We start from the raw sequence: 27,681 nt of genomic DNA, 5'->3' as shown, positions 1-27,681 counted from the left end.
ATACAGAAAAAAAGCTGCTGTTCAGACAGGCAAACAGTCCCTAAGAGTAAAGAATTTGTTCTGAAACATTTTGTGTGGTCTTTTGTGACTTTGTAGGCAGTTAAGTAGTATGCTATGCTTCTTTCCAGCTCTTCTCACTACAGCTTGCTTTCATCTTTCAGTGCTCCTAACTACAATACTTTCATCAACCTACTGTCTATAGTACCTGGGGACCTACTAGAAATCCAGTGAAGTATCAGATCTGGAACTGATTTCTCAACTGATTAAATAGGAGTTAGAATGCCCACTCATTTTCTGCAGGCGGACCCTTCCTTATCCAGAAAAGTCAGTTTGATCAAGACCAATTCTGACAGGTGTGGACCATCACTGATTTTTGCCTTTTCAAAGGGTGTTGCAGGTCCTCTGGTTGAGATGCCACCCATCTGGCAACATGACAAGACGTAGATTTCTGCCCTGTTGGGTCCAGGTAACAGATGCATGTGATATGTCTCCAAGCATGCAATGGGAAATTTACAGCATGCCACATCCCAAGGGCATGTACCTCCAGGTGATGTCCCGTTTCTATGCAGCACAATGCTAATAAGACCTTGGCCTCAGAGTGTTCCCACAGCTGGGGTATCCATCTATTTCAAACGGAGCTGACACATACATCATAAAAACAGCCTGCTACAATTTTAGGACATTCTAGGTAAACACCATTTTACTCACCATATTGTGCATTTGTGTTCATTGTTAATTTCTATTATTCTCAATATTCAATCATCTTAAGTATCTGTTTTAAGTAGTTCATAAACTTGTTTTAAATTAAAATTAATTTCAATTTTATATATAAACTCAAATTTAACACAGTCTACATTTAGCAAGTTTATGCAGCCTGTTTGAATAGGACTGTTTTCCTCTGCTCTTGTGTTTGAGGTTGGAATGAACAAAATTTATCCAAGTTTTAAGCAATTAGAGAGAGATGGTTTGAAGATAGAATATAAGCTCATTATATTAATACAGGATTCTTGAGGTACATACACAAATTCTCTTGAATCTCTCAGGACACAATATTGGCCATGCAGATTGATTTCAAATTTCAGTCCTTCAGTGTTGCTTACAATTTTAAAGAGCTGAGTCAGGTTCAGGTAATTCTGCTTGTTGAAATCAAAAGGTATTCAAAAGCAGTAATTTCTTTTTCTTCTCACTGAGTGCTTTCTCCTTTCTGTGATCTTAGGTAAAGTTTATGCTGATGGCAACATAAGTTGTCATCAACTGTTGAACCTAGCCTCCAACTATGCATAGCATCCAATTTAAGTGCCAATAAAATCATATTTCTCTAATTCTAGCACTTCATTGTGAAAAATGCTTAGCATATTCTGGAAAAAAATAAGTATTCAGTTACTCAATATCTCACCGTCCTCTGCAAATGTTTCATCCTTAGCTTATAAAGTAAGATTTGCTTAGATGTAAATGCTATACATAACTAAATTCTAATCAGAAACACTAAGATGCTTTCCAGTCAAGACTAAACATGTTCATTTTGTGGAAACATAACATTTCCAGAGCTGATAAATGAAATACTTCCTGTAACTCTGGAACAATTTTGGCAAAGGAGGAAACCTAACTGAAATTTTAGTTAGTGTCATCCAACATCAAATGACCTATCTATAACTTGTTTCCTATATTATGCAATGTATAACATATGCAATTATCTGCAAGCAAATATTTATTTTCCATTTTTCTAGTAAGTGTATGCTGAACTTAACATCAGCAGCATCACTTGCATATGATAAAACTTTGACAAAACTTTAAGCATTTAGTTATAGTATACCTTTTATATTTTGAAATCATGAAGTTTCACCACTTGCCTTGAAAATAATCAAGGAGATGATGCAGTAGCAGTTATCAGAAACATTTTGAGATTTCCATAGTTGGAAGCAGTACCAAAAAATCTATCTTTTCTGAATTTAATCCTTGTCTTCTCAGTAGATAAACAGGTACAAACCCATGCTTTTGTCTTAGCAAGATATATCGCTCAGCAGTGGTGAACCTTGGAAGGCAAATTTGTTTAATTTGCTGTTGCAATCATTTATTTATGTGAACAAATATGGATAGTATGATGATAGACTTCTGATGCAGCCACCACTTCAGTTTTCCTTTTTCATGTCCTTTAGCAACAAAAAAAATTCAACAATTCAACAATTTTGTTCTTAGAAGCTATACTAAAATAGTTTTTATAATTACCTTGATTGTATCCTGTCAGACACACTATCCTTTGTCTGATACCACACAATAGGCCACAAAGCGAAGGTATCAGTCACTATATTAACAAAAATCATCATCTTCTGATCCATGTAAAAGGATTTCTCCACTCTTATCAGGAAGTGTAATGACTCTTTACTTTTGAATAACAGTACCTTAACTCGTAGATGGCAGGTTACCACTGCAATTTCTGCCACAGTTATGATCTCTATTGTGAGGAGCTGTGAAATAAATTGTACTTAGACTTGTCTTAGACCGTGAACATTCCGCTTTTCTCTCCTCTGCAGGGCCTCCCTCGAAGCACCTTCCCGCCATACACGAGGGTGGCCGCCTGAATGCCCGTCCTCTCGCTCCTGCATCCTACAGCAGCCGCCAGCCTTGCAGCACGGAGAAACCTGGCTCAGGGCCCTCACGCCGCAGTGGGCCTTCCCCCAGCCCTGAGCACCTGGGAGCACAGGGCGTGCACCAGCAACCATTTCTGCTTGTCAGTGCTCTGTGGAGCGGGGGCATTTCACAGTACAGTTCTTACTATTTCTTATACTGGTAAATCTCTCTATTATTGCTTGTAGTCTCAGCATGTATAGATTATTGCTCAATTACATTTTACACTTTTTTTTTTTTTTTTGCAAGTTGTGCATTTACAAGGAAGGTTTAGTTTCTTTGGGCAATAAGCTATCGCCAGAATTGATGAAGACATTTGAAAAAATATCATTGAACTAACATGTTTAAACACAGATTTTTCTTTCCTAAGAGAGCTATTATCTTCTTTTTTTTCTGATTTAATGTTACAGAAGTCTGAAATTTAAATAAGGATGAAACCACGTGTTATTTAAGAAAAGCAACAGCATTTTATTTCAGCATTTGGAATTGAGGAAGAGACAGCCTGCCTTGATGCTGGACAGAGGTCCCCTGGTGTAATGCTGCAAGTACAAAGCCTGTACTATAATAAGGATCATCTCTGCTTTAAATGAAAACTGTTTGTTTGAAATCCTTGTACCAAATCTCAAGCGTTACTGCTGTACAGGAGCGGGGCTCCTTGGCTGAACTGAGCAGTGTGACAGACTGCTGGGGCGCGCTGTCACTGCAGGGGAGGATGCCTGCCTAGAAAGCTCTGTCTTGTCAGGGGGATTATACGTTATATTCTTTTACAATAAAAGACTGTTGGTAGCAAACATCCTGTTTACACTGGAAGAAGGAACGGCGGTTTGATGGGAGCGGCAGGGTCACGCTGGCTGGGAGGCCGCGCAGGACCCAGCTTCCCGTGCAAGGCCACAGCTACGGCCCCGTGCGAGCGGAACTTGCCGAAACCTCCGCTGGGCTGCCGGGGGCTGCCTCCGGCGGCGCGGAGCCCCCGGCGGCAGCGGCAGCAGCACCCCCGCCGCCGGGGGAGGGCGGCGCGGCCTGGGCCCCGGCGGTGCCCTACGCGGGCCTGTGCTGCCGTGTTGTCAAGGCGACGGCCCTGCCGCGCCCCGCCCTCTGCACCGGCCGCTCTCGCGAGAGCAGGGGGCGTGGTTGGCGGCAGTCGCGCAGCCGCGCCCACCCCCGCCGTGGGGAGGGGGCGGGGGAGGCGCGAGCGCGGGGCGGCGACGCCGCGAGAGCTCGGCGGTAACGGCGGTGAACGGCGCGCGGGGGACGCTGGGCTGCGCTGCGCTGCGCGGGAGGCGGGGCCGAGGCCTTCCCCCGCCCCGCCCCGCCCCTCCCCGCCCCGCCCCGCGCGCAGCTGCTCAGCGGGCAGCGGGCAGCAGCCCGGGGCCGAGGTGCGGCTGTGGCGTGTGCGTGGGGGAGCGGCGAGGGGCTCCGCGCGGCGAGGGGCGGAGCGGTCCCGCGCCTGCGGCGCCCGCGGGGCGGCCTCCGCGCCGCTCCTCGCGGCCGCGGCTCCGGCCCCGCGGCCGTGCCCCGGGGTGAGTAAAGCCCGGCCGGGCCGGGCCGGGCCGGGCCGGGCCGAGAGGGCGGGTTTTCCGCGGCGCCGCGGCTCCGAAGGCCGCTTTGGCTCCGCCGGGGGCCGTCGCCGCCCCGTGCGGCGGGGCCGGGGCCGCCCGTCGCCGCCGCGGCCTTACCGCTGGTGGGAAGGGAGGAGTTAAGGCGGTGGACAGAGGCACTCCTGGCTCTGTCCAAGGTCTGCTGAACCTCGGCTCTTCTTCCAAGGGTTGTGGCGGTGCCAAGACGCTGGGATCGTTAAGATACCCAGACGGTACTGCCTTTCGCTTGTGTTTGGATAGCTTAACCATTTGCTCCTCAGCTGTGCTTCTCTTCCTGTTCCTCCCCTCGGATATTTCGCTACTACTTTAAAAATGGCAGGTAGTCAATTCTTTGGTATCGGGAGACAAAAGGCAGAAGACTGTTTTTCCTGTCACTGTTCAGAGCTTTTTTGTCAATCTAGCATGTTCGGTGAATGCTGGACTTGCATCTTTTCTGCTGTCTTTGCAGAATTGTGGCCTTGTGTTACAGAGGCCTCTTAGAAAATTTAGAACTACAGAAATGCTTGCACAACTTTTTTCCCTACATCTGTGCAACTGTAAACCCTTCAGGCTAGGGACTGTGTCATACCAATGGAAGTCATGCAGTCTGTTTTGATGATAGCAGAGTGCAAAACAGCGTACTAATAACTCTAATGTTTAAAGTAATTGTCATACAGTGCTTACGGAAGGAATGAGGCTGAAATGTCAAAGCGCATGTGCTTGTGGCTACTACACTTGACCATCATTTGCATATAAAATTCAGTCTGCTGCATGCTTTTGCTAGTCTTCACCAAGGTTTGAAACTTTGCTTCCTTTTGCACACACGTTCAGTGCAACTGTTCAAAGGATTGGAGTGCTGCACTCTCAGGCTGCCTGCCTGGAAGCAGGCAGCAAGGGGTACAAGGGCCTTCATTCCATAACAGACCTTTCAATCTCCTTCTTATCCCAGTAACTTCAACCTTTTATTTTGTACACGAGTGCTGTAAAGGTCTGGGCATGTGTATGGTAGCAGAGTCTTTATGAAAATAGGCCAGTTTGGGTCCTACAAATAATCCACACAGGAGAAGCATATCTATTGTGTTACTCCAGTAGCTGATTTTGTTTCTAACTGCTTTCCCAGTTGGAGGAAGTCAGAATGTGTACTGCTTCATGCATGCATCCAGGTTTGCACCTTCACCATCTACTGAAGTTAGATGAGAGGATGGGAGAAAAACAGGATACCCTAAACAACTGATACAAAGTTCAGCTTCTTCAAATGTGTAAAAGCTTTTTTTTATTTTTTTTTTTCCCACTCTGTTTTTAAACTGAGGCCAAAGTCATTATTGGGTTTCATCTCTCTTAATATCTATCACACTGTGCCATGTACGTAGATAGAATTAGACTAAGGCTTCAATGTCAGTTCTGCATGAAAAAAAACACTGCTTGATTAATTTCTGCTTAACTTTGTATGGACTGCAGGGCATTTTTAAAAATTATCAATTTTTAAAATGAATCTCTCTGAAATCTTCCAAGAACAGAATATACTGAAACCTGAATTATGTTCTGTATTAGCAGGCTAGTGCACGTGACATAGGAAGAGTCTGAGTAAAACTTAAAGAGCCATGGCAACACACTGGAGGAGAATCCTGATAACATTTGTGGCAGCTCAAGCACTATTTGCGGTAAATACCTTTGAGGAAGAGGATGTGCCTGAAGAATGGATTCTTCTTCATGTTGTTCAAGGTCAGATCGGAGCTGGAAACTACAGCTATTTGAGACTAAATCATGAGGGAAAGATAGTACTTCAGATGCGGAGTTTAAAAGGTGATGCAGACTTGTATGTATCTGATATGACTCTTCACCCAAGCTTTGATGAATATGAGTTACAGTCTGTAACTTGTGGCCAAGATGTTGTTCATGTACCAGCACACTTCCGCCGCCCAGTGGGAATAGGGATTTATGGTCATCCCTCTCACCTGGAGAGCGAGTTTGAAATGAAAGTATATTATGATCGAACAGTTGTACAATATCCATTTGGTGAGGCTTCTTACAACCCAGAAGAAATGGAGACAAACCAGAAATACTCACACTCAGCAGAAGATGAATCTCAGGAGGAAGAGTCTGTTTTCTGGACCATACTTATTGGAATATTGAAACTAATACTTGAAATTCTTTTCTAAATTGATACACACTGGACTAAATCACATTTGAGCCTGTGAAATTGAATATGAATGACTTGCTGTAATACTTAGTATTCTTTGTGAAGTTTCCTGAAGAGGTATCCAGGTTACTTTTTCTATACCCAGAAAGGAAGGGGGGGAAAAGCCATACTTAATTTTAAATCCTCTCCTATATGTAAATAGAGCAGCAAGCACAGTATTTATAGTGTTCTTCAGAGATCAGGGCTTAAAAATGAATGTACAGATGGGAATCTTACTAAATTCACTTTAAATAGGTGCTTAGGAAAAAAAATAACCCTAATTCAGTATTTTCTATCAATTTTTTATTTTAAAAAAAAAGATGCTGCACTTCAGTGCCCCTCTCAATTTAAAGCATATTTATAAATAAGATCTGCTGCTCTGAACAAGCATCTTCAGTAAAACTCATCAGCAATGGCTTTTGAGTCAAACTGAGGAGCCTAGGGTGAAAGAAGGAAAAAACAAATAAACACCTAAGGGAATAGGTGATCTATATTTTTGACTGCTTGTGCTCTATGTTATTTAAGTCAACCATCTGCAAGTGGAGGCCTGTCCACTCACTCACTCATCACCTCTGCAAATCCATGACATGAATCAAGTGCATGTTGTTTCTTCATTATTGCTATACAGAGAGTAAGCCTTCAGCTGTTCTTATCTGTCATTATGACATTCCTCATTAAAAGCAATGCAGTGTATAGTATCCTGAGCTTGGGAGGTGTTTTCTTATGCCTCCCCTCATAATTTTGTGGGTTTTTTTTTTTTTTGGTAGACATGTTTACAGTCTCAGTACATCTTTATGAATAAGTCATTAACTTGTAAAGAAAACTGTCACTGAAAGGAATTTACAGTACATATTAAGAAGGTCAGGTCATGCCCATACTTCCATGAAAGTTAATTTTTCCAAGAATATTTTTGTTTTGGTTAGGTCTTACAAAGTAACCAGTTGCTATGCAAATAGTGTACATTTAAATTGCTCTGTAACTTTCTTTTCACAGAGCTTACTGATAAGTGCACTGAAATGAACAAGTATGTTAATATAGTTTTATACAAATGGTGCGTGTACAATTTAAATTTCACTATTGAAAGTTTTCTCTTTCTGAATGGGAATTTGGCTTTTCTATCTAGACATCTGACAGGACACAGTTAGTGAATTTTATCACAAAAAATCATTATATAGCCAAAATTAAAAGTTTATTTGGTAAAAAGAAAAAAAAGTGGTATTGTTCCTCTCAGAGTGGTTGGTTAAATAGCACCAAATTATCACTTAAACTTGTGCAGTTAAGTTTTGGACAACAAGGGAGTTTGGTTTGCTTTGCTTTTTTTTTTTTTTTTTTTATCCCTCCTTGCTGTTTTTCCCCCTTCTTCCTCCTCTTCTGGGTACAGGAGGGTCTTTCTGACAACAATCACAAATCCAGCGACCTAAGAAAAGAAAGTTATCCATTATTGGGAAGCTACCTTTGATACTCACTCCTCTAAGTTATGCACCTTTCACCATTTTAATAGGTGCTAATCTATTTGTATTGGCTCCTTTAATGTAAATAACCAGTGTTTTTCTATAGAATGTAAACATCTTTTCTAAAAGGTATAGAAAGTAGCATATAAAATTCACCCTTCCTTGCAGACTCATTACATGTAACAATTGGCTACACATGTTTATGGACAACGAGAAATAAAAGCTAGCACTGTTAAGGAGGTGATTACAGGAAAGAAAGAACTTGACAAATTATGTTTGAGGTTGCAAATTAAATTTTCATGCAAGTGCTCACAATTCAAAGTTATGGGCAATTACTTTGAGCAGAAATGAATGGCAGTTGGAGAATGTTGCCATTCTTCTGCCACAGAGTACTAGGTCCCATTCCCCAAATCAGTGTCAGTTATTTCAGTGCAGTCAGGCAGCACAGATTAAACTGTTAGCAGGGGTTTGTCACCAGACCTCAAACTAAAACTTGTTTATTGAGGGAACAATAATGGGTAGAGAAAAGAGCAGGAGCATTACTATTTATATTGCAGCAGCTGGAATCATAAAGTTGCTTTGCTAATTTTATGGTTTTGTAGGAACATAATCTATTGTTTTTATATTCTGTCCTTAGATCAGCCTGAAAGTTAAATCAGCCATAGAACCTGTACTGAAGTGGCAGCTGGTTTGGGTACTTCCAAAATGGGAATATACAACAGGGATTTGTTCATATTTGAAATACTATAGTTATAGGGAATACTGTCATCACTGAACTTGCAGCCACTGAGCATTTATGTATTCATGAACTTACTGTATACCATGGATTTAATATTACACAAAAACTGAGAATACTACCAGTAATTTAGGTCTCTGGAGCTTTCTTTACACTGCCTTGAGTTGGCCAGGTGATATGAGTGACCAGGTAACTTAAAGGTACAGGCTGCCTGACATCTAGGTACTTTACTTCCAGCTTTGATGTTTAAAAAAATAAAAAGGGGGAAAGGGAGGAGTTTAAAAAGGTGTTCCCAAATATTAAGTTGAGCATAGTTTTTAATTTAGAAACTGAAATAACAGCACAAACATTTTAATGTGAAAGTTATATTCCAGCAATATGCAGCAATGCAGCCTCTTTACAGGTTTCTTTTATTAAGAGAAGTAATTATCCTTAGTGTTCTTTGGAAATATAACAAAAAATAGAGTTCTGGGTGAGTCTGCTTGGATTCTGTTGTAAAAGCCAATTATATTTCCTGATTCCTAGGAATTGTCAGGTTAAACTGTAAACAACCAAATATACAGAAATAAAGCTTATTAAAAACTGAGGTCCTACAGTGTGGATATGCTTATTCCTACCCTTCACACTATCCTAAACTATTCTTTCATAAGCAGTGCATATATTAATCCTGACAGAGAAACCCCAGAACCCAGAGTAGGTGGGAAGGGAATAATTAACTCTTGCTTTGTTACCTGAAGGGATCGCGTCAAGCCCCACACAAAATGTGTGATAACCACGGTCACATACATCACAGAACATCATTTCTTCTTCATGGTGAGGCTGCCCACATATAATGCATGTTTTACACTCCATACACTGCCAAGGGTAAGTCTTAATCATAGCAACAAGCTCCGGGGTCATATCAAGGCAAGAAGGGTGGCCTAGATTAAAACCAATATTATTACTGTTATGTCTGAAATGAAATTTAAAATTAGTTAGTCTGTTTGCTTTTACAGAGGCTGAAGTTTAGCTCACCTCCTGGTAAGATCTCACAGTGCATTGAACATGCTAGTACATAATAAGTAGAGATGAAGTTTTGAAGAAGGACAGAAAAGGCAACTGAACTGTTAGTACACAAGTTTAGTACACTAAATATTTCCACAGAAAGATTTGGCAAATAAAAACCCTTAGGAATCCAGTTAGTGTATACAGATACTTACCACTGTTGTCACACTGGGAGCAGTGTATAAGTGCTTCAGCTTTTCCTTTCTTGTTGGACTCCTTACCCTTCAGACAAATTCCACATATAGCATTTGGAATGACCTTTGGCTGGAAGGGTAGAAGAGGGCTATAAATTCATTCCAGAAGAATTTATAGATTTAACAGGAAATGTAATTTATCTCCTTAATTCTCACAAAATAATGAACTATTTGTTATGATGTTATTGAGGTGACCCTTCAAACATACGACAGTAATCGACAAGCAGTGGGACTTAAAAATTTTAACTACATAAAATCTTGCACTTGGCGCACGGGTAGTAAGCCATATAACTGGAACAAAAGCATGTACTAGTTTCTGCCAATGAATTCATCAGCTAACATTCCCCTCAATGTAAATTAAATGCAGTACAGCATTAATGATTTCAGTAATTTTTTCCAGATAGAATGCTTATGAATCTCCATGCCCATTTCCTGTCTGTGGAAAGAATTAAATACAATTTTGCATTTGTATAAAGTTTGTCTCTATATATAGAATTTTAAGTAAATTATAAAAGCAATAAACTCAACTTTTGTATCTTTAAGATTTCAAAATATTCGATTAGCTTACTATACACTGTTTTACGATTCTTTCTTGTGTCCAATCATAACTGCATTAAGAAGTACATACCCTCACATTTAACTATAGTTTTACATTTGTAACATTTCAGGTGATCATCTGGAGCATATGTGGGTCCATAAGATCCATTTAAAAGGTAAGAGAGAAATATTAGCCTGTTAAATGGATTAATATGTGTATTAATTGTGTCCAAACCCCCAAAATACACCAACAGTAGTTATAGCTTCATGAGAACCAAGAAGGAAGTAAGGCATTAAATATTTCAGAAGCATTTCACTAGTTACATTGTTGAGCTTTGACCACTATATAATGAAATTAGTGAGAAATGAAGATTAAAATTCATACAGTCCTCACCAATTTTAAATCTACCAGTACCAGAGCTTTTTTAAAAAGTGTTGCTGCAAAGAAGCAACTATTAGCCATCAGAGAGAGAGTTTACAGCATATATTATTAGTATGTCCTAGTTCTAAGGAACTAAATGGCTTGTCAGTAAGAAAGAGTCCCACTCAACTACCGAACGTGTATGTCAGGAAGAGAATGAAGTTTAATAAAAATGAATAAAGGTAGAAACAGAACTATATGCAAAAAAGAGATCTTTTGGAATAAAACTCATCCTTAAATGAATCTATTTCCCCACCCAGTTTGTTTTCTTCTAGCAAGATAATTAGTATCTTAATTCATTTTTAAGTTGTCAGGACGCACTGCTTTGTTTCAAGATTTCTGAAGTTTTCAATCTGCTTTTTAAGTTAAAAACATGGCTACAGTCTGCTTCTAATTGTCTGCCCTGAAGAGTTCAATTTAAAAAACAAAACACCATACCAGATGTTCATAGTTAACTTCCTTTTCAAAAGATGACAGAGGCATTCATACAGACTTTTTTTTGCTTATTTATTTTAAAAAAAGCATAGTCAACCTGTTTTATACATAAATATAATAAAACAATAAAAGAAATTAGCATTCACAAATGTTTCTACAAAATAATAAATATAATGGAAGCAAAAAACACACATTAGATCTTTTACTGTTAACTATTCTGTGTGTCCTACATGTATACCTTTATACCCTGCTCCTCCCAACAAAAGTGGCACATGCTTAAACCTCATTAGTGTTGTAGCATTCACCCTTCTGTCATTTAGGCTACATTCTAAATTTTCTGTTGTGTTTTCATCTATATCTAAGTAAACCAAGCCTTTCTAGAATAGCAAGTGCACTTCTCTAATGCAACTTCTAATTTCTGTTATCGATTTGTATTTTACTGCCTTTAACATATAGCAGCAAACTCCCCTGCACTCCACCAAAACTAAAGTGAGCTACTTTTGAGTCAGTGTACCTGTGTTAGGGTATGTGCAGTTACATTGGATACACCTAATTCTAAAGTTAGAAACTGACATAGGTTTACTTTGCTAAATTGTGTTAATCAGAAATCGCACGTGTTGGGCAGGGGGAGGGAAGGAATCACAGCCTATTAAAAATAAAGTTCCAACAGTATGGAAGTATTTTTACAAAAAATGAAAAAGGCAAGACTATTCACATTTCAAAACAATTCAAGTTCCACCATCATAAATGGCTTTTAGAAATGTTATGCAGAAAATGTATCAAATTCAAATGGGAAGTCCCAATATCCCATTGGACTTAAGAGTACATTTTGCTTTCCACATCTTCATCTTCTTGCAGTGAGGAAGGGGGAGAAAACGGAATACAGGGTCAAAACAATGACTACTGTGTAAGTTTTAACTTCCATGTTTGCTGTGCTGCAGCCCTCAAATTAAACATTCCAACTACACTCTTTTTATAAGGTCCTATTCTGAATGCAAATCATTCAATTTTCATATACAGTGAATCCAAAACAGAAGTGTTGTAAAATATAGTTTCTCAATACATTTCAGTTTTATGTGCAAAAAAGTCTCCTGTACTTTAACAGTACCCCATGTGTGCAATTGTAGTAGCCAGTCCTGCAGCAATGAAGACTCACTACTTGTAACATGACAAAATGTAAAACACATGCTAACTGTTCTTTGTTAAAGAACTGACAATAAAATTGGCTCCATATAAAATACATAATTTCTTTTACTTAAAAATAACTCAGTGGAAGTGTGTGAATCCTGTAATACTCATACTGTGGCTATAACTATACATTTGCATGTTGATGCCATAACAATTATCCTTCAATTTTAACTAAATGTAACCAAAAGATTACTGTCCTACAAAAATAGTCAAATATTAGAGAATGATACAGAACAAAATATTACAAAGATTTAGCAATCACAGGGACAACATTTAAAATCAGTTAAGCCTTCAACTCAAAGTGCCTTAACATTTAGGCACATATGATATAGCATTATCTGGTGATTTTATAGACTAACAAACAAGAATCCATCTTCTCAGTTAAAACAGCTCATGTAATCGGGTTTACTGAAAGTATTTAAATGTTCCCACAAACAAGAACAGTCCTCAGCCTCCCAACACAACATCACCACCTTTACAGTATCAACAGCCTGATGCAGAGTACACTGACATTGCAAAGATGTGGCACTGCAAGTTTACAGCAGTATCTTGTTATTAACACAACTGGTGATTTTGAATCCATTTTCAAAATGAAATGTTATATACTGCCAACATTCTTCTACAAATAGAAGTTCAGAACTTTTCTCATCATCAGTTCCATCAAATCCCATCAGTTTTCTCTCTATGCATTCAAAAAGCCATTAAATAGATTGGACCAATCAAACACTCAAGCGTCTCACAGCTACATGAAACTTCTTTCTGTAAACCAGTGGCACACAGTCTCTAATGTCAAGTTAAATAAAGCTAAAAAAATTCAAGCTCGATCTTTGGATTTCGTGTTCCTGGAATATTGATAAGAATTTTAGGTCTACAACAATTTGCAAAGTTACATATATAAAAAAATATGAATGGTACCACACACTAAATCCTCGTAGTGTACATGTTTCCTAGTAAGGTCCTGAAGAGAGAAAACACAGCTGGAGCTTGATATTTGTTCGGAACTGCAAAAAGTGTACTCATGCAGTTACTGTATTTAGAGAAAGTTTATCATTCAAAGCTGCCCAAATCTCATTGGAAATTAGCTTCTTAATAAAAGTTTTAAGTTCATTGTTAAATTGATAAACTTAGATAATAAACAAGTATGAATATTAAATGCAAACCTTCAACAGCTTGCTTTTGCTGAGACAGTTTTTCAACACATATCATCTTGTCACTGCCAAAACTCTGGCTTTTTGTTTTTTAATAACCTCTTTAACAAGCATTCGTGATTGCTGCATGCTAAACCTTACCTTATTGTAGTGTTTTTCTCTCTTTACGGGCCTGTTCCTGCTCCCATGTAGGTCAATGGAAAATTCTCATTAGCTTAGTGGAACAGGACTGGGCACTATGTGTTTTAAAAGTATTATAATATATTAACCCCCCCTCTTACAATGCAGATTGATAATGCATAAATAATGCAAGTCAATTCCCATTTCTTCTGAAATGTATTTTTATCTTAAACTTATTTTTATCAGTATTATTATATAATTTCAAAAATCAAGATGATTTGGGTCCTAGGTTTGGCAATTACTAACTCATAGCTCAAGTGTCTTAACATCCTAGCCAATTCTTTAGCTTGAATAAAAGCATATTGCCTAAAAACTTTTCTACTGTAGCATGAACTACATAGAAAGATATTTTCCATATACTGTTAAAGTGGTTACGTAGTGTTGCCTGTACAACTATAGTTCTTGCCTTCCATCCTGTACATCGTAACATTTCAGGATGAAAGACTATTTAAAATGAATGTCATAACAATATATTCAGCCATACAGCTGCACTTTATAGCACTGATCTTGGTATGCTGCCATACTAAATAGCAGAAAAAAAATAACGGCTAATACTGAATGCTAGTTTTGAACTGACAAATAATTCCGACTGCTGTGTTAGGGCAGACAGAAAGATGTAGAGTTCCACTAATAAAACCACAATGATTTTTTCTGATGTAATGGCCAGGGAATCGGAGAAGCTAACAGAAACAAGTCACCGTAGAGCTAGGATAAGGGAAAAGCCCCACATGAAATAACAGCAAGAAGGAAGTAAGGAAGCAAACAGATGGAGCACACAACAGGAGAGCAGCTAGTGAAGTACAGCAAGCAGAAGTTCCATATTATTGAAAAATGAGTATTTCGGGGAGAGGCTGGTCAGTAAAGAAGTTCAGTCAGGGGCTTTTTTCTTCTACCTTGTACCCAGGAACTGATTTGGACAATACAGAACGTTTGGAACCATCTTTTCTTGGAGTAGCACTTTTGTCTCTTGTTTTTTGTCTTCCCTGAAAAGAATCCTCCTGGTTGTCTGTGGCGCAATCACCTTCAGATACATTGCCAGACGAATTGTCCTATAATAAAAATACCATAGCTATATTTTTTATTTTTTTGGATAGACAAACAAGTCTTTCCTATGCCCCAGAGCCAACTAAGGTAAAAGAAGGATACACCTTTCCTTCTACAGAAGCATAGGGTACATCACAGTCTAGAACACCTTTTCTCATAATCTTTAATGCCTACTTTTCTCATACTAAGAGACTGGCATCAGCAGTAGCAGTCATGTTTTCCAGATGATCTTGATGTCAGAGTAGGAGTACAGTGTTAATTCTTTGAACCATTTTCCTTAAACGTTGGCAAAAAATTCACTATATCAATATGCAAGATGCATCATTTACATAGTAACAGGCCAGCAAAAAGTTAAAAGTGCCCTGGCCATGCATTTAAAGTGTACTACTAAATAGCATTTGAGTTAAATATGTGAAGGTTTTCTGCCACCCTCATCTACTATTTTCACCAGGAGCAATCTATATATTTCACTTGGATTGCAGCAGAAGAATGCCAAAGGCAAAACACATTTCAATATTCCATACAGAACCAAACAACAGAACATATGCTGCAGTCCAGGCATTTTTTGAAGGATGGGGAGGCAAGAAGGAAGGGAAGAGGTTCAAAGAGGGTGAGAGATCAATATAAGCATAATTAAGAGTAGCAGCACAAGATTTTTCTCAGAAAAGTGCTAATAAAGGCCTCCAAAAGGCTTCAGCAGAAAAAAATGATTAATTGCATTTATTACAGTAAAACCAAAAGGTCCAATAACAATGGTGCCCTACAGTAAAAGGCACTCTATACAAATGAAATAATAATCAGCCTACATCCGAGGGCCTAAAATCAAAATAGACAAAACAGACACAGGGCAAAGGGAGGAGTATAACACAAAAGCAAAGCAAACTGCGGCAACAAGAAATGGTATGTTTCGGTTATTTTAGGGAAGGGTTATTTAGGACAGGTCCATCAAAACACTAAAGGAACAGGAAAACTGCTACCTGGCTTCAACAACGAGGAAGGGGAAAAGGAAAAGGCATACAGTTGGACTTACCAGGGAGATCTGAAGAACAGCAGGTTCCTCAAAACTCAGAAATAGGCAGTGCCTGACACAACCGCCCACTTTCGTGATCAATAGGTATTTTTCCCAAATGATATGCCCCAATGACTAGATGGAGAACCCCTGCTTCTATAGCCAAAGGCACTTCATAGGTATCTCACCTTCACTTTTCCCCTATACCTTCCCAACACAAGCACAATCATTTTGGCTTCTACATTCTATCACTAAAATGCCTTCAGAACTTTTGTGGAAAAGGAAAGGCCAGCCTGTTCAGTTCAGTTACTTCTCTTCACCATTAAGGGGAACAGAAGTCAATGGAAAAGGGAACTAGGCAGAAATGGCCTGAAGACCAACTGTAACACAACCGGCGCAAGAATAAGTCAAGTTTGTGCTGACATTTAGCATGTTAGGCTTTTTTCCCTCCCCAAAAATGCAAGCAGAAAGGGTGTATTAACAGCTACTTCTGCCTTGGTTAGCCTTCCAAAGTGACCCCTTCACTTCTTCAGTTACAAACTTCTTGTGAATACTTAAACAAAATAAACATTTATATAGCTAAGTTTAGTATTTTAGGTGGTCGGTATGTATAATGTTAGTCAATTGAACTAGAAATCGTGCATTTACATTCGTTTTTCCTAAAATAGGATTAAACTTCTGGAAGGTGTTTGTCAACAACATATTAACTATACCAATGCTTCGATTATACTTGGCAGTCCCTCTGACTAGGCTCAGCTGCTCTAGCGCATGCAGAACACTATCAAGTAGGTATGCGAAAGTTTCCCTTAACTCCAGAAAGTCATTTTTGTGTTTGCATTCAATATAGAGAACATATACATCTTGTTAAAGTCATACTATAAAGCGAAGAACAGAGTGCTTTTACTTTTTCTTTAGAATATAATAAAGTAACTATTTCTGTTCTGAGTATTGCCTGCTTCTACATTACAAGAAGAAAAAGGCATCACTTCCTTTGTTTTAGCAATAGATTCTGTGGAACTACAGATCTCCCTGCTCAGAAATGTTAGCAACCTGTCCCATCACCTGGTGGAAAGGGTGTATCAAAAGAGCTGCAGTTGGGAAGATTCTTCAAAGTTTCTTTAAAAAGAGGGAATAGAGGGCTTGATGTTTCAAATATTTGATTTACTTTAAAATAAGTAAAATGGAAAGTCGGAGAGCAATGTTATAAAATAAAGAGAAGCACTAAAAAGAAGGGAGGATTTTTATTTTATGATTCTCCTTCATTTTGTAGATGTTAAAGATTCTACTATGAAATTACTGAAACTTAAAAAGCGAAGGGAAAGGGTATTTTTGTTGAAGAATACTTTCAATTTGTCTCACCGAATTGCCTTTGGTTTTCCGTTTTTCATCACCTCGACCTTCCTCTGCATCATCTGAATCTCCATCACTGTCTAACGCAGGCAGCTCTGGATCCAAAGGGGGTTCATAAAGAGCCGTGTTTAACGGCAAGTAACGAAGTTCATCTGGCGAGTATCTAAAGTTAAAAAAATAAAATGAAATGAATGTCTGTGCACTTTATTAAATCTGCATAGACATACATTATAAACACAGAACACAAGCAGTTAAGGGAAGAAGAGTAAGAAACATGGATCATTCAAGCTTCCTTTTTCAGGAAGGCCCATAAAAAGCACAATTCTGAAAATGCAGGAAACACTCATTTCTCCTCACAAACATTTGCCTACCTAGTATTAGCTGTCTTTGTGTAGGCAGGTACTCGTGGAGCACAGGAAGAATATATTTGCAATGTTCCAAACCTACATAAATGGCCACTCAACCCCTATAAAACTTCTATCAACCCACATTACTATGACCAACAGACTATACACTTTGTTTATAAGTGTATAGTACCCACATAGCATGTATACAACAGTTCTAAGCCAGGCACACAAACAGCTAGGGTCCAAAGCAAAATAAGTAGAGACTATAGATTTATGTCCTAGTTTCCTAATTACTGAAGAACAAAAAGTGCAAATAAAAATATAATTTCAGAAGATCAAGATCTAACCACGTTGCTTATAGCCAGGCACAGCCTAATACTTGTGCTCTACACATTTTTTTTGTCTTTACTCCTAAGAAAAGAAGTGCAAATTCTTTTACTATTAGAGACAAACGTTGTAACAGGTGCGTTGATATTTTGATGCATGTTTTGAAAGCCTATGTTCTCCACTAAAAAGGATAAGCAGTTTAGGCACACAAGCTTGTAAGGGCAGAATAAACAAGATGCAATATTTTAAATTCAATTAATGTAAAAATATTGAAATGCTTCTGAACTTCCTGTAATATGCACATTTGGGGGGTTTTGTATGTACACACCAGAATAACAAAGGCATATGCAGATAAAAAGTTTCTTCTCCAGAGAAAACTGTGCATGTATAGGATGACTACCATCTCTGTTGTACAGATAGCAAAACTTAATTAACAATTTTTAAATCAGTAATTGCCTGTAAAATTGGAGTATGCCATAGGGTACAGTTTTAAATTTAGGTATACAGTCAAGTATACATATTTTGTGAAGGATAAAGATCCAACAGCAACAGCTTTTCTCTCTCCAACTTTATTTAAACCTAACTCACATGACCAATGAAAACTAGTTTTTTCTGAAGTTAAAAGTTTTTTTCTTTAAAGTTTTTTTTTCTTTAAAGTTCAAAAAAAGACAGCAAGACCGTCACACAGAAATCATCTGATCACAAGCTTGCATTGCAACATTTTGATGTAGCGACACTAGTCTTACCACACATGCAAAGGCTAAGTAAACACACAAGGCGGGCAGGAGTGAGTCTCCTTTTACCACAGTAAACACCTGAGCAGGCCAAATCTGAGGCACCATCATACAGCAGTGGAGAAAATATTGCTGCAGCCAATACTACATCTGTTTTGTTGCAGGAAGATACCACATTCTACATCTATTAGACTAGCAAGTGCCTCAAGCATAAAATTAATTCAAAAAACTCACAGTAAATACACTCATATGCTTTTCATCAGCTAGATGTAGAGAAAATAGTTCAGTGCAACCAGAATCAGCAGTTAGGATGCTTTTAAAATACCTTTTGTAGTACTCCTGGAACTGGCCGGGTATGAGAGCCACTGGATAAGGACTAACCTTTGTTCTTTCTGTAGGTAAGATTTTGTATTTTCCTTGAGGCACCTGGATAATCTGTATTGTTTAATACAAAGCAATGAAGTTTTTGTTTCCCATACAAACTTTTGAGCCTTCCTCACCCCCCAAATATTTTTGAACCAGCAAGTCTCTCCCTTTAAGCTGGAACAGCTAACTGAGTTCTCCCATGGGCAATCCAATTCATTAAAACTATAAGAGATCCCACTCAAAAAATAATATTCCAGATTAAATCCAATTAGTAAGCATCTATGAACCAAATTAGTATCAGATAAGACTACTTCTAACAGGATAATAAATAAATAACTAAAAAATTAAAATCTAACAGCTCAACAGAATACTTAAGCTTTCAAGATAGGTGTCTTTAAAATGAATTATTGTGTGTGCATATTAGTAGAGGGTAGCAAGAACTTTGGAATTTAATTCTGAAACTGAGCTGCAGTATAAAAAAACTCCAATTAACAATATGAATATATGGAAAAGAACCCCCGGAAAGTTTTATTTTCTTTAGAAATAAATCAAACTAATTATCCACTATCCTGTTTCCAACGGGGGCCAGTATCAGAAAAATGTAAACTCTCCATAATAGACTGCCATGTAATAGTTCACATACCAAGATCATTTTTGCTGTACTGTCTTTAGGCAAGCAGTGCAGTCTTGCTTCAGAATGCAAGCTAATACATTTTTTAATCATGCATAGCAGAAGCATGAAATATATGTGTTTTCATATAAATGCCTGGGGTTTTCTGGAAACATTTCTAAAATTTTGCCTAAGCAATACCTTGAGGCACAAAATAAACTATGTATTACCTAAGGGTGCTGTCAATTTTCTACGCCCTTATTTTCATTAGATGTTCCATTTTTTTTTTTATTAGAAATAATATGAACAGAAGCTTCTTAGTAACCTAAACATCTCCCTTATTTTTATGCTACTATCAGCAGGTTAAGAGACACGACAAAAAAACAACGCTGGAATTTTAAAAGCTTCCTCACATAGAAGTCTATTCAATTAAAAAAAGTTTTCACATGAAATATATTTGAGATTATTATTTTTAGCAGCTTTACCAATTTAATAGTAAAACTGTTTAAGTCTCTATATCAAAATGCATCATATCTGAAAAAAGACTAATAAAAAATTCTTTATAGTAAGGTAGAATGGTACTGAAAAAAAAAAAAAACCACCTTCACTAGAACAAGCAAGGAGCTACCTATTGACATTGTTAAGAAATTTAAATCTTCCTACATGTGTCTGTAAATCAAAATAGGCTCTTCTTTCTTCCATTCGCTCCCGGTTTAAATTACTGTTGAATTCTGCAGCTTTCTTGGCAGCTTTTTTAATATATTCTGGAACTTTACTAGCTTCTACTTTCTGTGTGTTCTGCTGCTGCATTTGCTGAAATAAAAACAATTTTATTAATTCACAAACATTTCAATACCCATTTGCAAATGCTTTTTTCTTATACTCCACGTGTAACTGATCTGATTCATTTAATATATACTAGTTACTTACAGAGTATTCTTTATAATGATCTGTTATTCGCTGACGTTCTTTCTCTTGCAGTATAACAGAATACTCAGCGTGTTTGGCAGGATATTCTTTAATCATAAGATCAATTACTTCATCACTACGCAAAGCTGTTAGACCTAAAATAGATAGAAGCAATAATGATGCTATCCAGCAAAATTAACTGTAGGCTATTTATATCCTACAATAACCAACTAAATTCTTGAGCAGCCAAAGATGACAATCTGCTATGCACAATGCACTCTCTCTCTCTCCCCCTCCCTCTCTCAAGCAGGAGTGAACTTGTGCCATTTAGCTTTCTGTGACTCGGGCTGATTAAGAGTTTACTTCTACCCTAAGAGGAAGGGCTCATTTCTTTTCCTGCTTACCATTACAGAATGGTACCACTTTCACATTGACTCTGGCACCTATTAATCACCTCTGGAAGTCGATTTAACTCACTAAAACAGTACAGAAGTACGCTGGTTTTTGCAGAGGAGGTTTATCCTATCTTCATGAGTTAGATGAATTTATTAAGGAGTTTGAAAAGCACAATAGCCAGGACCAAGTAAGCAGGACCTCCCCTTCTAGTATTGGTGAACCATTAATTTCACTCACTTGTAAAATCTTAACTTAAATGAGGTTACATTCTCTATACAATCAAGATTCACTGTGAGAGGCAATCCAGAACAGGAAACTGTGTAGAGACCCCTGACTCCTAACGAAGGTACTTGAAGTTCAGAAGTCTGAAATGCCTCAGACATGAATGTCTCAGTTTGCAACCACAATACAGAACTCCTCTTTTTAAAAAAAAGTTTCCAACACAACTAATCTCTAGCCACTGACAATACAGTGGAAGTTGATTTATGTTACTCCCACTGATTAGGACCACAACATTAAAAAATTGAGATAGTTAACACAGCATATACCTCTACTGTATATGTTATGCAAAATAGCGTTTTGTTTCTATAATAAAAATTAGATTTTTTTTCCCTACATATTTAAGTACAAAAATCGAGATGCCATGAATGTGGGAAATTCAAGCCAGTGTACTAAGGACTGTTCTTAATGTATAAAATGATAGAAAATTTGCACAGATCCATAATGCACAGGAAAAAAAAGATGGAGCATGTTACAGATCAAATAATGCCTAAGTCACATGTATTAACACAGGAAGAAAAAAATATTTTAAGTTCTTTCAAAATAAGCCATATCAAGGATATTATTCTGTTACAAACATATTCAAGTGCTTTAACCTACACCATTCTAAACTCATCATACATAGGGCGATATGGTATTCCAGTGTTTGCTGAGTCCCAGATAACTCAGCAAAACAAGAATAGCCTGTACTTTTTAGTTTGAAGTATCACACTCTTTTCCAGAGAGACAAAAAGGCAGTAAGTTAATTTACAATAGAGAAGGAATTTTGTTAAATCATTAAAATAGATCTTTTTTTTTTTTTTTTTAATAAACCTATAATAGCGATATCTCAAGGTCATTTTACACAAACCAATTTTCATTTCTGGATGTAAGTTTTCAGTTCAGGGTAACACAGTTCTACTCTATCAAACTGAATCATTTTACCAGTACGTCATATTTTTAAATATCGTAACAAGGGATCTAACAATTTGTTTTCTTACCTAACGTGCACTGAGTCTCTGTGATAACATTTAGTTCTCTGAGGTAGAGTTTCTCCTTGTGAGATAGATCTCGCCTTTCTAAATCTCCAAAGGAAACAACAAAAAAAATTAAAATGTGCAAATTTATTCAAACACCCCCATAACAACATTTATCAGAGCAAGTAGAAGTATTTTGACAATTTTATCTCCAGGTAGCATAAGTCTGTATTATATTACTATTCCTATAAGCATGGTAATTTTATAAGTTTATTTTAAATTTAATATACATTCTAAAGACATGGCCAAATTTTTTAGGCTGCTCTGCCCATAATTATTATTTACAGATTTACTGAAGAAGTCTGATTTTAATGGAAATGCCAGAAGAGCTTAGCTGCATAGAACACAGAAAAGCACTGAAGGTATGTTCTTTGTTTCTACTAATATGCCTTTTAAAAATAAATTCAGTGACAGAAGAACAAGATTTGTCAATTCTGAATAAATGAAGGCTTAAATCCAAATACCTCCCCAACTCATTTTTAAATTCTTCCACAGTATAGAAAGTGTCGTGCAATTTAGGAAACAGAATGCAGAGATATAGCAGTATAACAAGAAATCACCAATGAAATCCTAAAAACAAAAATTGAGGTAAATTTTCAAAAGCTACTTGTTCTAACCCCCAAATCGGACTTCTTACAGGTTTTCAGTAATACCAAATACCAGCAATACCAAAAAGTCTTCAATTGCTTTGAAAACCGGGGGATACATTTTCAACTGTTAGCAACAAAAATAGAAAGTACAACATGCATAATTTAGATCTACTTTTGCCAGCATCTTTTATAATCAACTGGCTAATGCTGAAATCAAAAAGACTCACGTTACTACTCAATGTACAAAGAAAGAAATTTTTAGAAAAAAAAAACTTTTAAAAACATGGATACCTGGATATTTTCTTTTAAAGGAAGTCACACCCAAATATTCACTGACTTGTTCCTGAAGCATATAGTATTCTCCTGTTTCATCTGGTGGCCACTTGTATTCTATCAAGTTTTCAGCAGGAAAGTAGCTAAATCTAAGCACAAAAGAACCCCCCCCCCCCCCGAAAGAAAAAATTACTTCCTATTTATGTGAATGAACAACTCCTATCAAAAACTGGACAAGCCTTTTAGAATACAACATCCTGCCAACCCATTTCAAAGTCATTCAGTTACATCCCACTTCACATACATTTCCCCAAACCACCATTCATCAATATGTTAAGGGATGGCACATGAAGAAAGGGATATCTATGTTATGGGAGAACACGGGAAAACATGAAAATCAGGCACTACTGTGTCAAAGTTCACACCAAAAATAAGTAGCATTTTAAAAGTAATATAAGCTATGCTTTTAATTATAAATTAAACTGCAGTACATTTTGCACAGTTTTAAAATAAAAGATCTTAAAATGGGCTGGGGAAAAAGCTACTCACAGGACATTCCCTCAGTTCAGAAAAATATATGAAGAATATTCAAGCAGAGAAAGTCGAAGAGGTAATGCTTGAGCATAACAAACGATACAACAAGACTAGCAATAAAAAATGATGTTACCCAAGGTCTTGACTAGAAGTTTCACAGCTCCGAGAACTGTCCCCTGAGCCCATACGCCGTCTTTTGGATGGTTGGCTACCGTCATTGGAATTTTCCTCTGTATCATCCTGAAAAGAAAATGAAGATAAACATTAAAATATTAAAAGTATTGAACAGATTACTGTAATTATATGGTCAGGCGCTCCAATTTAAATATACTTGAATTACTGAACTATTTAAAAATACTCTTTACAAACAACTCATAGGGCAGTTTACACAGCACAGCATTCTTTGTTATATACTAGTCACATTCCACACAGTAGCACAGAAAGAGAACTGGGTAGTTTCTCACCTTCCCCCCCGTGGCATAGATGGAGCGCGGAACGGACAGAGCAGTGGCTCTGACTGCCAAGTTCATCATTCTTGATGGCATGGATGTAAACTACCTATGGCATCAGCACAGCCAGAGAGCTGCAGACCCAGCAAACACTACTTTCCTCACTGCCGACAGTCAGGGAAAACAAATTCTCATTTAATCAGCTTGCTCTCAAAAGCAACGGCAAGTACAGGGCAAAAACACCAAGATCTTGCTCACAGCTGATGTTCATAAAAAATGAGGAAAGCATCACCAACAGCAAGCCAGGAATTTACACACACAGAGTTAAAACAAAAGAAATGGTATATACAGCTTACACAAAGATGTAAGTACAGCAAGCAGCAAAAACCTGTCTTTAGTGAAAAAAGGGAGAAAAACTGATGAAGTTGTATTGCAACAGATACAGAAGACAAATCTCATCTTTAGAACAAAGCTATTACAAGGTAGCATTTAGAAGTTAAGCTACAGATGTCACTACTTGGATTTCATGAGATCTGTATAAAGAAAGGGAATAAAGGGTGAAAAAGCAAAAAGAACTCGAAGACAAACAACAGTTTGGTAAAAGCTAGCAGACCAACAATTCCATTGGCCTTCTTGTGCTTTTCACTGCTTTGTCTAGTAACACCACACAACTCCTATGTAATGCTCATCATCAATAAATCTCAAAATATTTTAGTGATCACCCTTGCAGGATTACAAACAAGAAACAGAAGGCAGAAATAGTGAAGTGACTCACCTATTGTCATTAGTATTAGAGCCACGAACAAAATAGCACTTTAAGTAACAGAAACTCTAAAGAAAGTAGAGTAGTATGAAAGAATAATGTTTCATTTTTGTGAAGTTTAGGATAGAAGAATTAACCTGTCAGGAATGGATCAAGCCCACAGTTATACTTTTTGAATAATGACAAGAACAGTTATTAGATCTACCTTAGCAAACGCCTTTCCTTCTAGTATGTTTTACGAACCACTGTAACACTTGAAATATTATTACTAAAAAGAATTCTAGTAGATTAGAATACATTACTTTTGTTACATAACATTTCCGAGTATAGCCAAGGTAGGCCACAGAGAAAAGATACCCATCCGTCTCCTGTATTTTTAGTTTATTTACTGTATTTCACAGTTCTTTATCTGAGAAATAGGTTCTTCCTCGTGAGTAGGAAGAATATCTTTCATACAGGGAGAACAAAAACTTAAAAGCAGGTTTAAAGAAGCTCTGCTTTCTTAACAAAGTTATACTTACAGAACCATATAAGCGGCATCTTCACAAGTATTAGCAATAATACTATTTCCCAGTATCGCTAAGAGTACCCCATGTAAAACCAATTAGAAAAACTAAATAGCAGTTCCCAAACAAAACAACATCACACTGGAGAGTTTTTTGTGACATAGCTATGTCATCAGTAGCTCATCCCTACCTCCCACACGTAAAACTAATGCTCTCCAAACTTTTTCAACTACACTGACAAAATCTAAACAGAGCCAAAGCTATGTTTCACTATGCAAAAACTACCAAGAGACTTCAGGATGTTTTAAAAAGATAGGTCTCAACACAGTGATTATGACGAAGCACCTGGCATCAGTTTCTCCTTCTCCTTTGACATTTTCTTCATTCAATTCAGTATTGCTAAAAAACATGAATGCTGAGCACTCGAATCACAGGAGAGAAGAATGCCCTTTATCTCCATCTCTGCTTTCCCGAACTGTTGAAAACTTCAGCAATTTCAGTCACACGGGCTCAGGGACAAAAAATCTAGTAAATCAGACAGTTTGTTGCAGAGGACTCTACACGAGAAGGGAAAACGTCTGCACTGCAACCTCAGATTTGTTCAAGCACACTTACTGTACTGAAAAATCATAATAAAGGACAGTCTTAGGCTTTTCGGCATGTAGAAAGTAGACTAGACGGTCAAAAGTGCCCCTTCCTCCCTTAAAAACGCATGCTCATGTAAAACGAACACGGGTCTCCTGGTACTTACAAAACAGGGTTACTCTACAAAGCACCGGTACACCCACGCATTAACACGGTGCAGAAGACCTAAGTAACAACACTTTAAGAAACAATCGGAAAGCCCGAATTAACGATTTCTTTCAAAACCCAACTGACAAATCTATGTCTGAAAGCAGGTGCAGGAACTGCACCGAGCGTACGGGCTCCAAGTCAGAAGAGCGCCTGGACAGACCGGGTGCAATGTACCCCGGCGCCGTCAGGCCTACGCACAGGTGCCCGGGACTAGACTCAAACTTTGTCTCTCCGCGACTCTCCCGGTGACGAAGGCGGTGCCAAGCGAGCGGGCGCACCGAACCGGGAAGCGGCGCGCGGACTTTTACAAGCGACGGCGGCTCCCCGGCAACCGGCGCGCCCTGGACCCCGCTCCCCAACTTCGGCCCCGGGAGGAGGCCGCCCCCACGCCGCGCGGCGGCGCCACCGCCCCCCCGGGAGGGGCGCGGAGCGACCCCCGACGGGGTCGCAATGGCCGCGCCGCCGCCCTCAGGGCCGGGCGAGGCCTCCCGCCGTGGCGGCCGCTCCGCCGCAGCCCCAGGCCGCCGTCGCCGCGCCGCGCCGGGCCCGGGAGCGCCGCGGCCGCCGCCCGCTCTCACCTTCAAGGACTGGGCGCCGGGCGTGGCCGGGTCGCTGTCGCAGACGCGCGGGGACAGGACGGCCGCCATTACCGCCGCGGGGGCCGCCGCCGGCTGGGCGAGGAGAAGCGCCGCCGCCGCCGCCGCGCGACCCGGCCTCGCGCCGCGCCCGGCTCCGCCCCCCCTCCCCCTGCGGGGGGTGGCAACGGCCCCTACCGGCCAGCTCGAGCACGAGCGCGGCGGCTCGCGCAGCTCCTGCTCCGCCCCCCTCCGGGCAGCCCGCGGCGACCCCGGCCCGCGCCGCCGGCCCGCCGCGCGGCCCGACCCGCCGCTGCCGCTGCCGCGCGGGCCCGCTGCCGGGGCGCTGCCGCCGCCGCCGCGCCCTCCTCCGGCTGCTGCTGCTGCTGGTCCTCGGGCAGCCGCGCGGCCGGGCCGCGAGCGCGGGGCCGAGCCGCCGCGGCACCGCTTGGGCAGCAGCGCGGGGCGGAGGGGCAGCATCCCCCGGCGGTGGCGAGCGCTGCCCGCGCCGCGCAGAGCGACGCCGCCGCTGACCGGCGCGGGCGCTGGCAGCCGGCGGGGCTGGGCTGCGCCGCCGCCAGGCTCCCGTCTGCGGGAACGTCAGCCGGGGACGAGCTACGTTTGTGAACCATCAACCACCGCAGGAGGGGGCACGGGGGGCGCGGAGAAAGCCGGTGCCGGCGCGCTCCGCCGCGCGAGGAGGGCGCGCAGCGGCGGCGGCACCGCGGTGCGGAGCGCGGCGCCACGCGTCGGCCAGCCCCCAGCGCCGCCGTCCCCCGGCCGCCCCCGCGGCTGCTCCTGCCGGCGCGGCTGCGTAACGGCAGCCGGCAGCACGGGCCCTGCCTCCCAGCGACGACCCCCATCCCGCCGCGCTGGCAGCTGCCTCCCTGCACAATGGCTCCGCAGAGCCACTCCCAGCCGGGCAACAAAAGCGCGGCCGCGGCCACGCACGGGCTCGCGTCACCCCCCCTAAGAACCTGCAAAATCGGCATCCCAAAGCAGCTCCCCCAGTCGCGGGGTGCTCCAACGGGCGCAGCCTGTACGGTGCATGCACCCACCTCTGTTGATTGCAAGCAGCTTTTTACAACTTTCAG

General features: G+C 40.0%; 2 protein-coding genes across 9 annotated transcripts; one reads left to right on the top strand and one right to left on the bottom strand.

Moving 5' to 3' along the window:
- The first annotated feature begins 3,776 nt into the window (after positions 1-3,776).
- On the top strand, positions 3,777-9,154 carry C3H6orf120 (chromosome 3 C6orf120 homolog). Of its 6 annotated transcripts, none has more exons than XM_064509297.1 (2): positions 3,777-4,001; positions 5,757-9,154. In XM_064509297.1, the coding sequence occupies exon 2, from the start codon at positions 5,804-5,806 to the stop codon at positions 6,359-6,361; it is 558 nt and encodes a 185-aa protein (XP_064365367.1). In that variant the 5' UTR covers positions 3,777-4,001; positions 5,757-5,803; the 3' UTR covers positions 6,362-9,154. The 6 variants fall into 6 exon arrangements, with proteins under 6 accessions (XP_064365367.1, XP_064365366.1, XP_025973108.1 ...); XM_064509296.1 differs by having other exon boundaries at positions 5,754-9,154; XM_026117323.2 differs by having other exon boundaries at positions 3,777-4,145.
- On the bottom strand, positions 7,546-27,279 carry PHF10 (PHD finger protein 10). Of its 3 annotated transcripts, none has more exons than XM_064509292.1 (12): positions 26,591-26,772; positions 23,633-23,739; positions 22,984-23,114; positions 22,067-22,144; positions 20,433-20,566; positions 20,166-20,315; positions 18,852-18,961; positions 17,128-17,281; positions 14,609-14,764; positions 9,768-9,876; positions 9,300-9,488; positions 7,546-7,798 (listed from the first exon to the last, which is right to left on the bottom strand). In XM_064509292.1, the coding sequence occupies exons 1-12, from the start codon at positions 26,657-26,659 to the stop codon at positions 7,713-7,715; spliced, it is 1,473 nt and encodes a 490-aa protein (XP_064365362.1). In that variant the 5' UTR covers positions 26,660-26,772; the 3' UTR covers positions 7,546-7,712. The 3 variants fall into 3 exon arrangements, with proteins under 3 accessions (XP_064365362.1, XP_064365360.1, XP_064365363.1); XM_064509290.1 differs by having other exon boundaries at positions 22,067-22,150; positions 26,591-26,771; XM_064509293.1 differs by lacking the exon at positions 14,609-14,764 and having other exon boundaries at positions 22,067-22,150; positions 26,591-27,279.
- Between the last annotated feature and the right edge of the window lie 402 nt (positions 27,280-27,681).

This window comes from Dromaius novaehollandiae, chromosome 3, assembly GCF_036370855.1.
Source record: "Dromaius novaehollandiae isolate bDroNov1 chromosome 3, bDroNov1.hap1, whole genome shotgun sequence".
NCBI classification, from domain to species: domain Eukaryota; kingdom Metazoa; phylum Chordata; class Aves; order Casuariiformes; family Dromaiidae; genus Dromaius; species Dromaius novaehollandiae.
Note: the sequence above shows the minus strand (reverse complement) of the source record. Positions and strands in the feature narration are given on the sequence as shown.

Excerpts from the sequence above, each read along its gene's own strand:
- C3H6orf120 (XM_064509297.1), top strand. The coding sequence starts at position 5,804 with ATGGCAACACACTGGAGGAGAATCCTGATAACATTTGTGGCAGCTCAA.
- PHF10 (XM_064509293.1), bottom strand. The coding sequence starts at position 27,067 with ATGCTGCCCCTCCGCCCCGCGCTGCTGCCCAAGCGGTGCCGCGGCGGC. Across the intron at positions 20,316-20,432 it reads ATCATTATAAAGAATACTCT|CAAATGCAGCAGCAGAACAC; the intron begins GTAAGTAACTAG and ends TTTTTATTTCAG. Across the intron at positions 9,489-9,767 it reads CTCCCAGTGTGACAACAGTG|GCCACCCTTCTTGCCTTGAT; the intron begins GTAAGTATCTGT and ends GTTTTAATCTAG.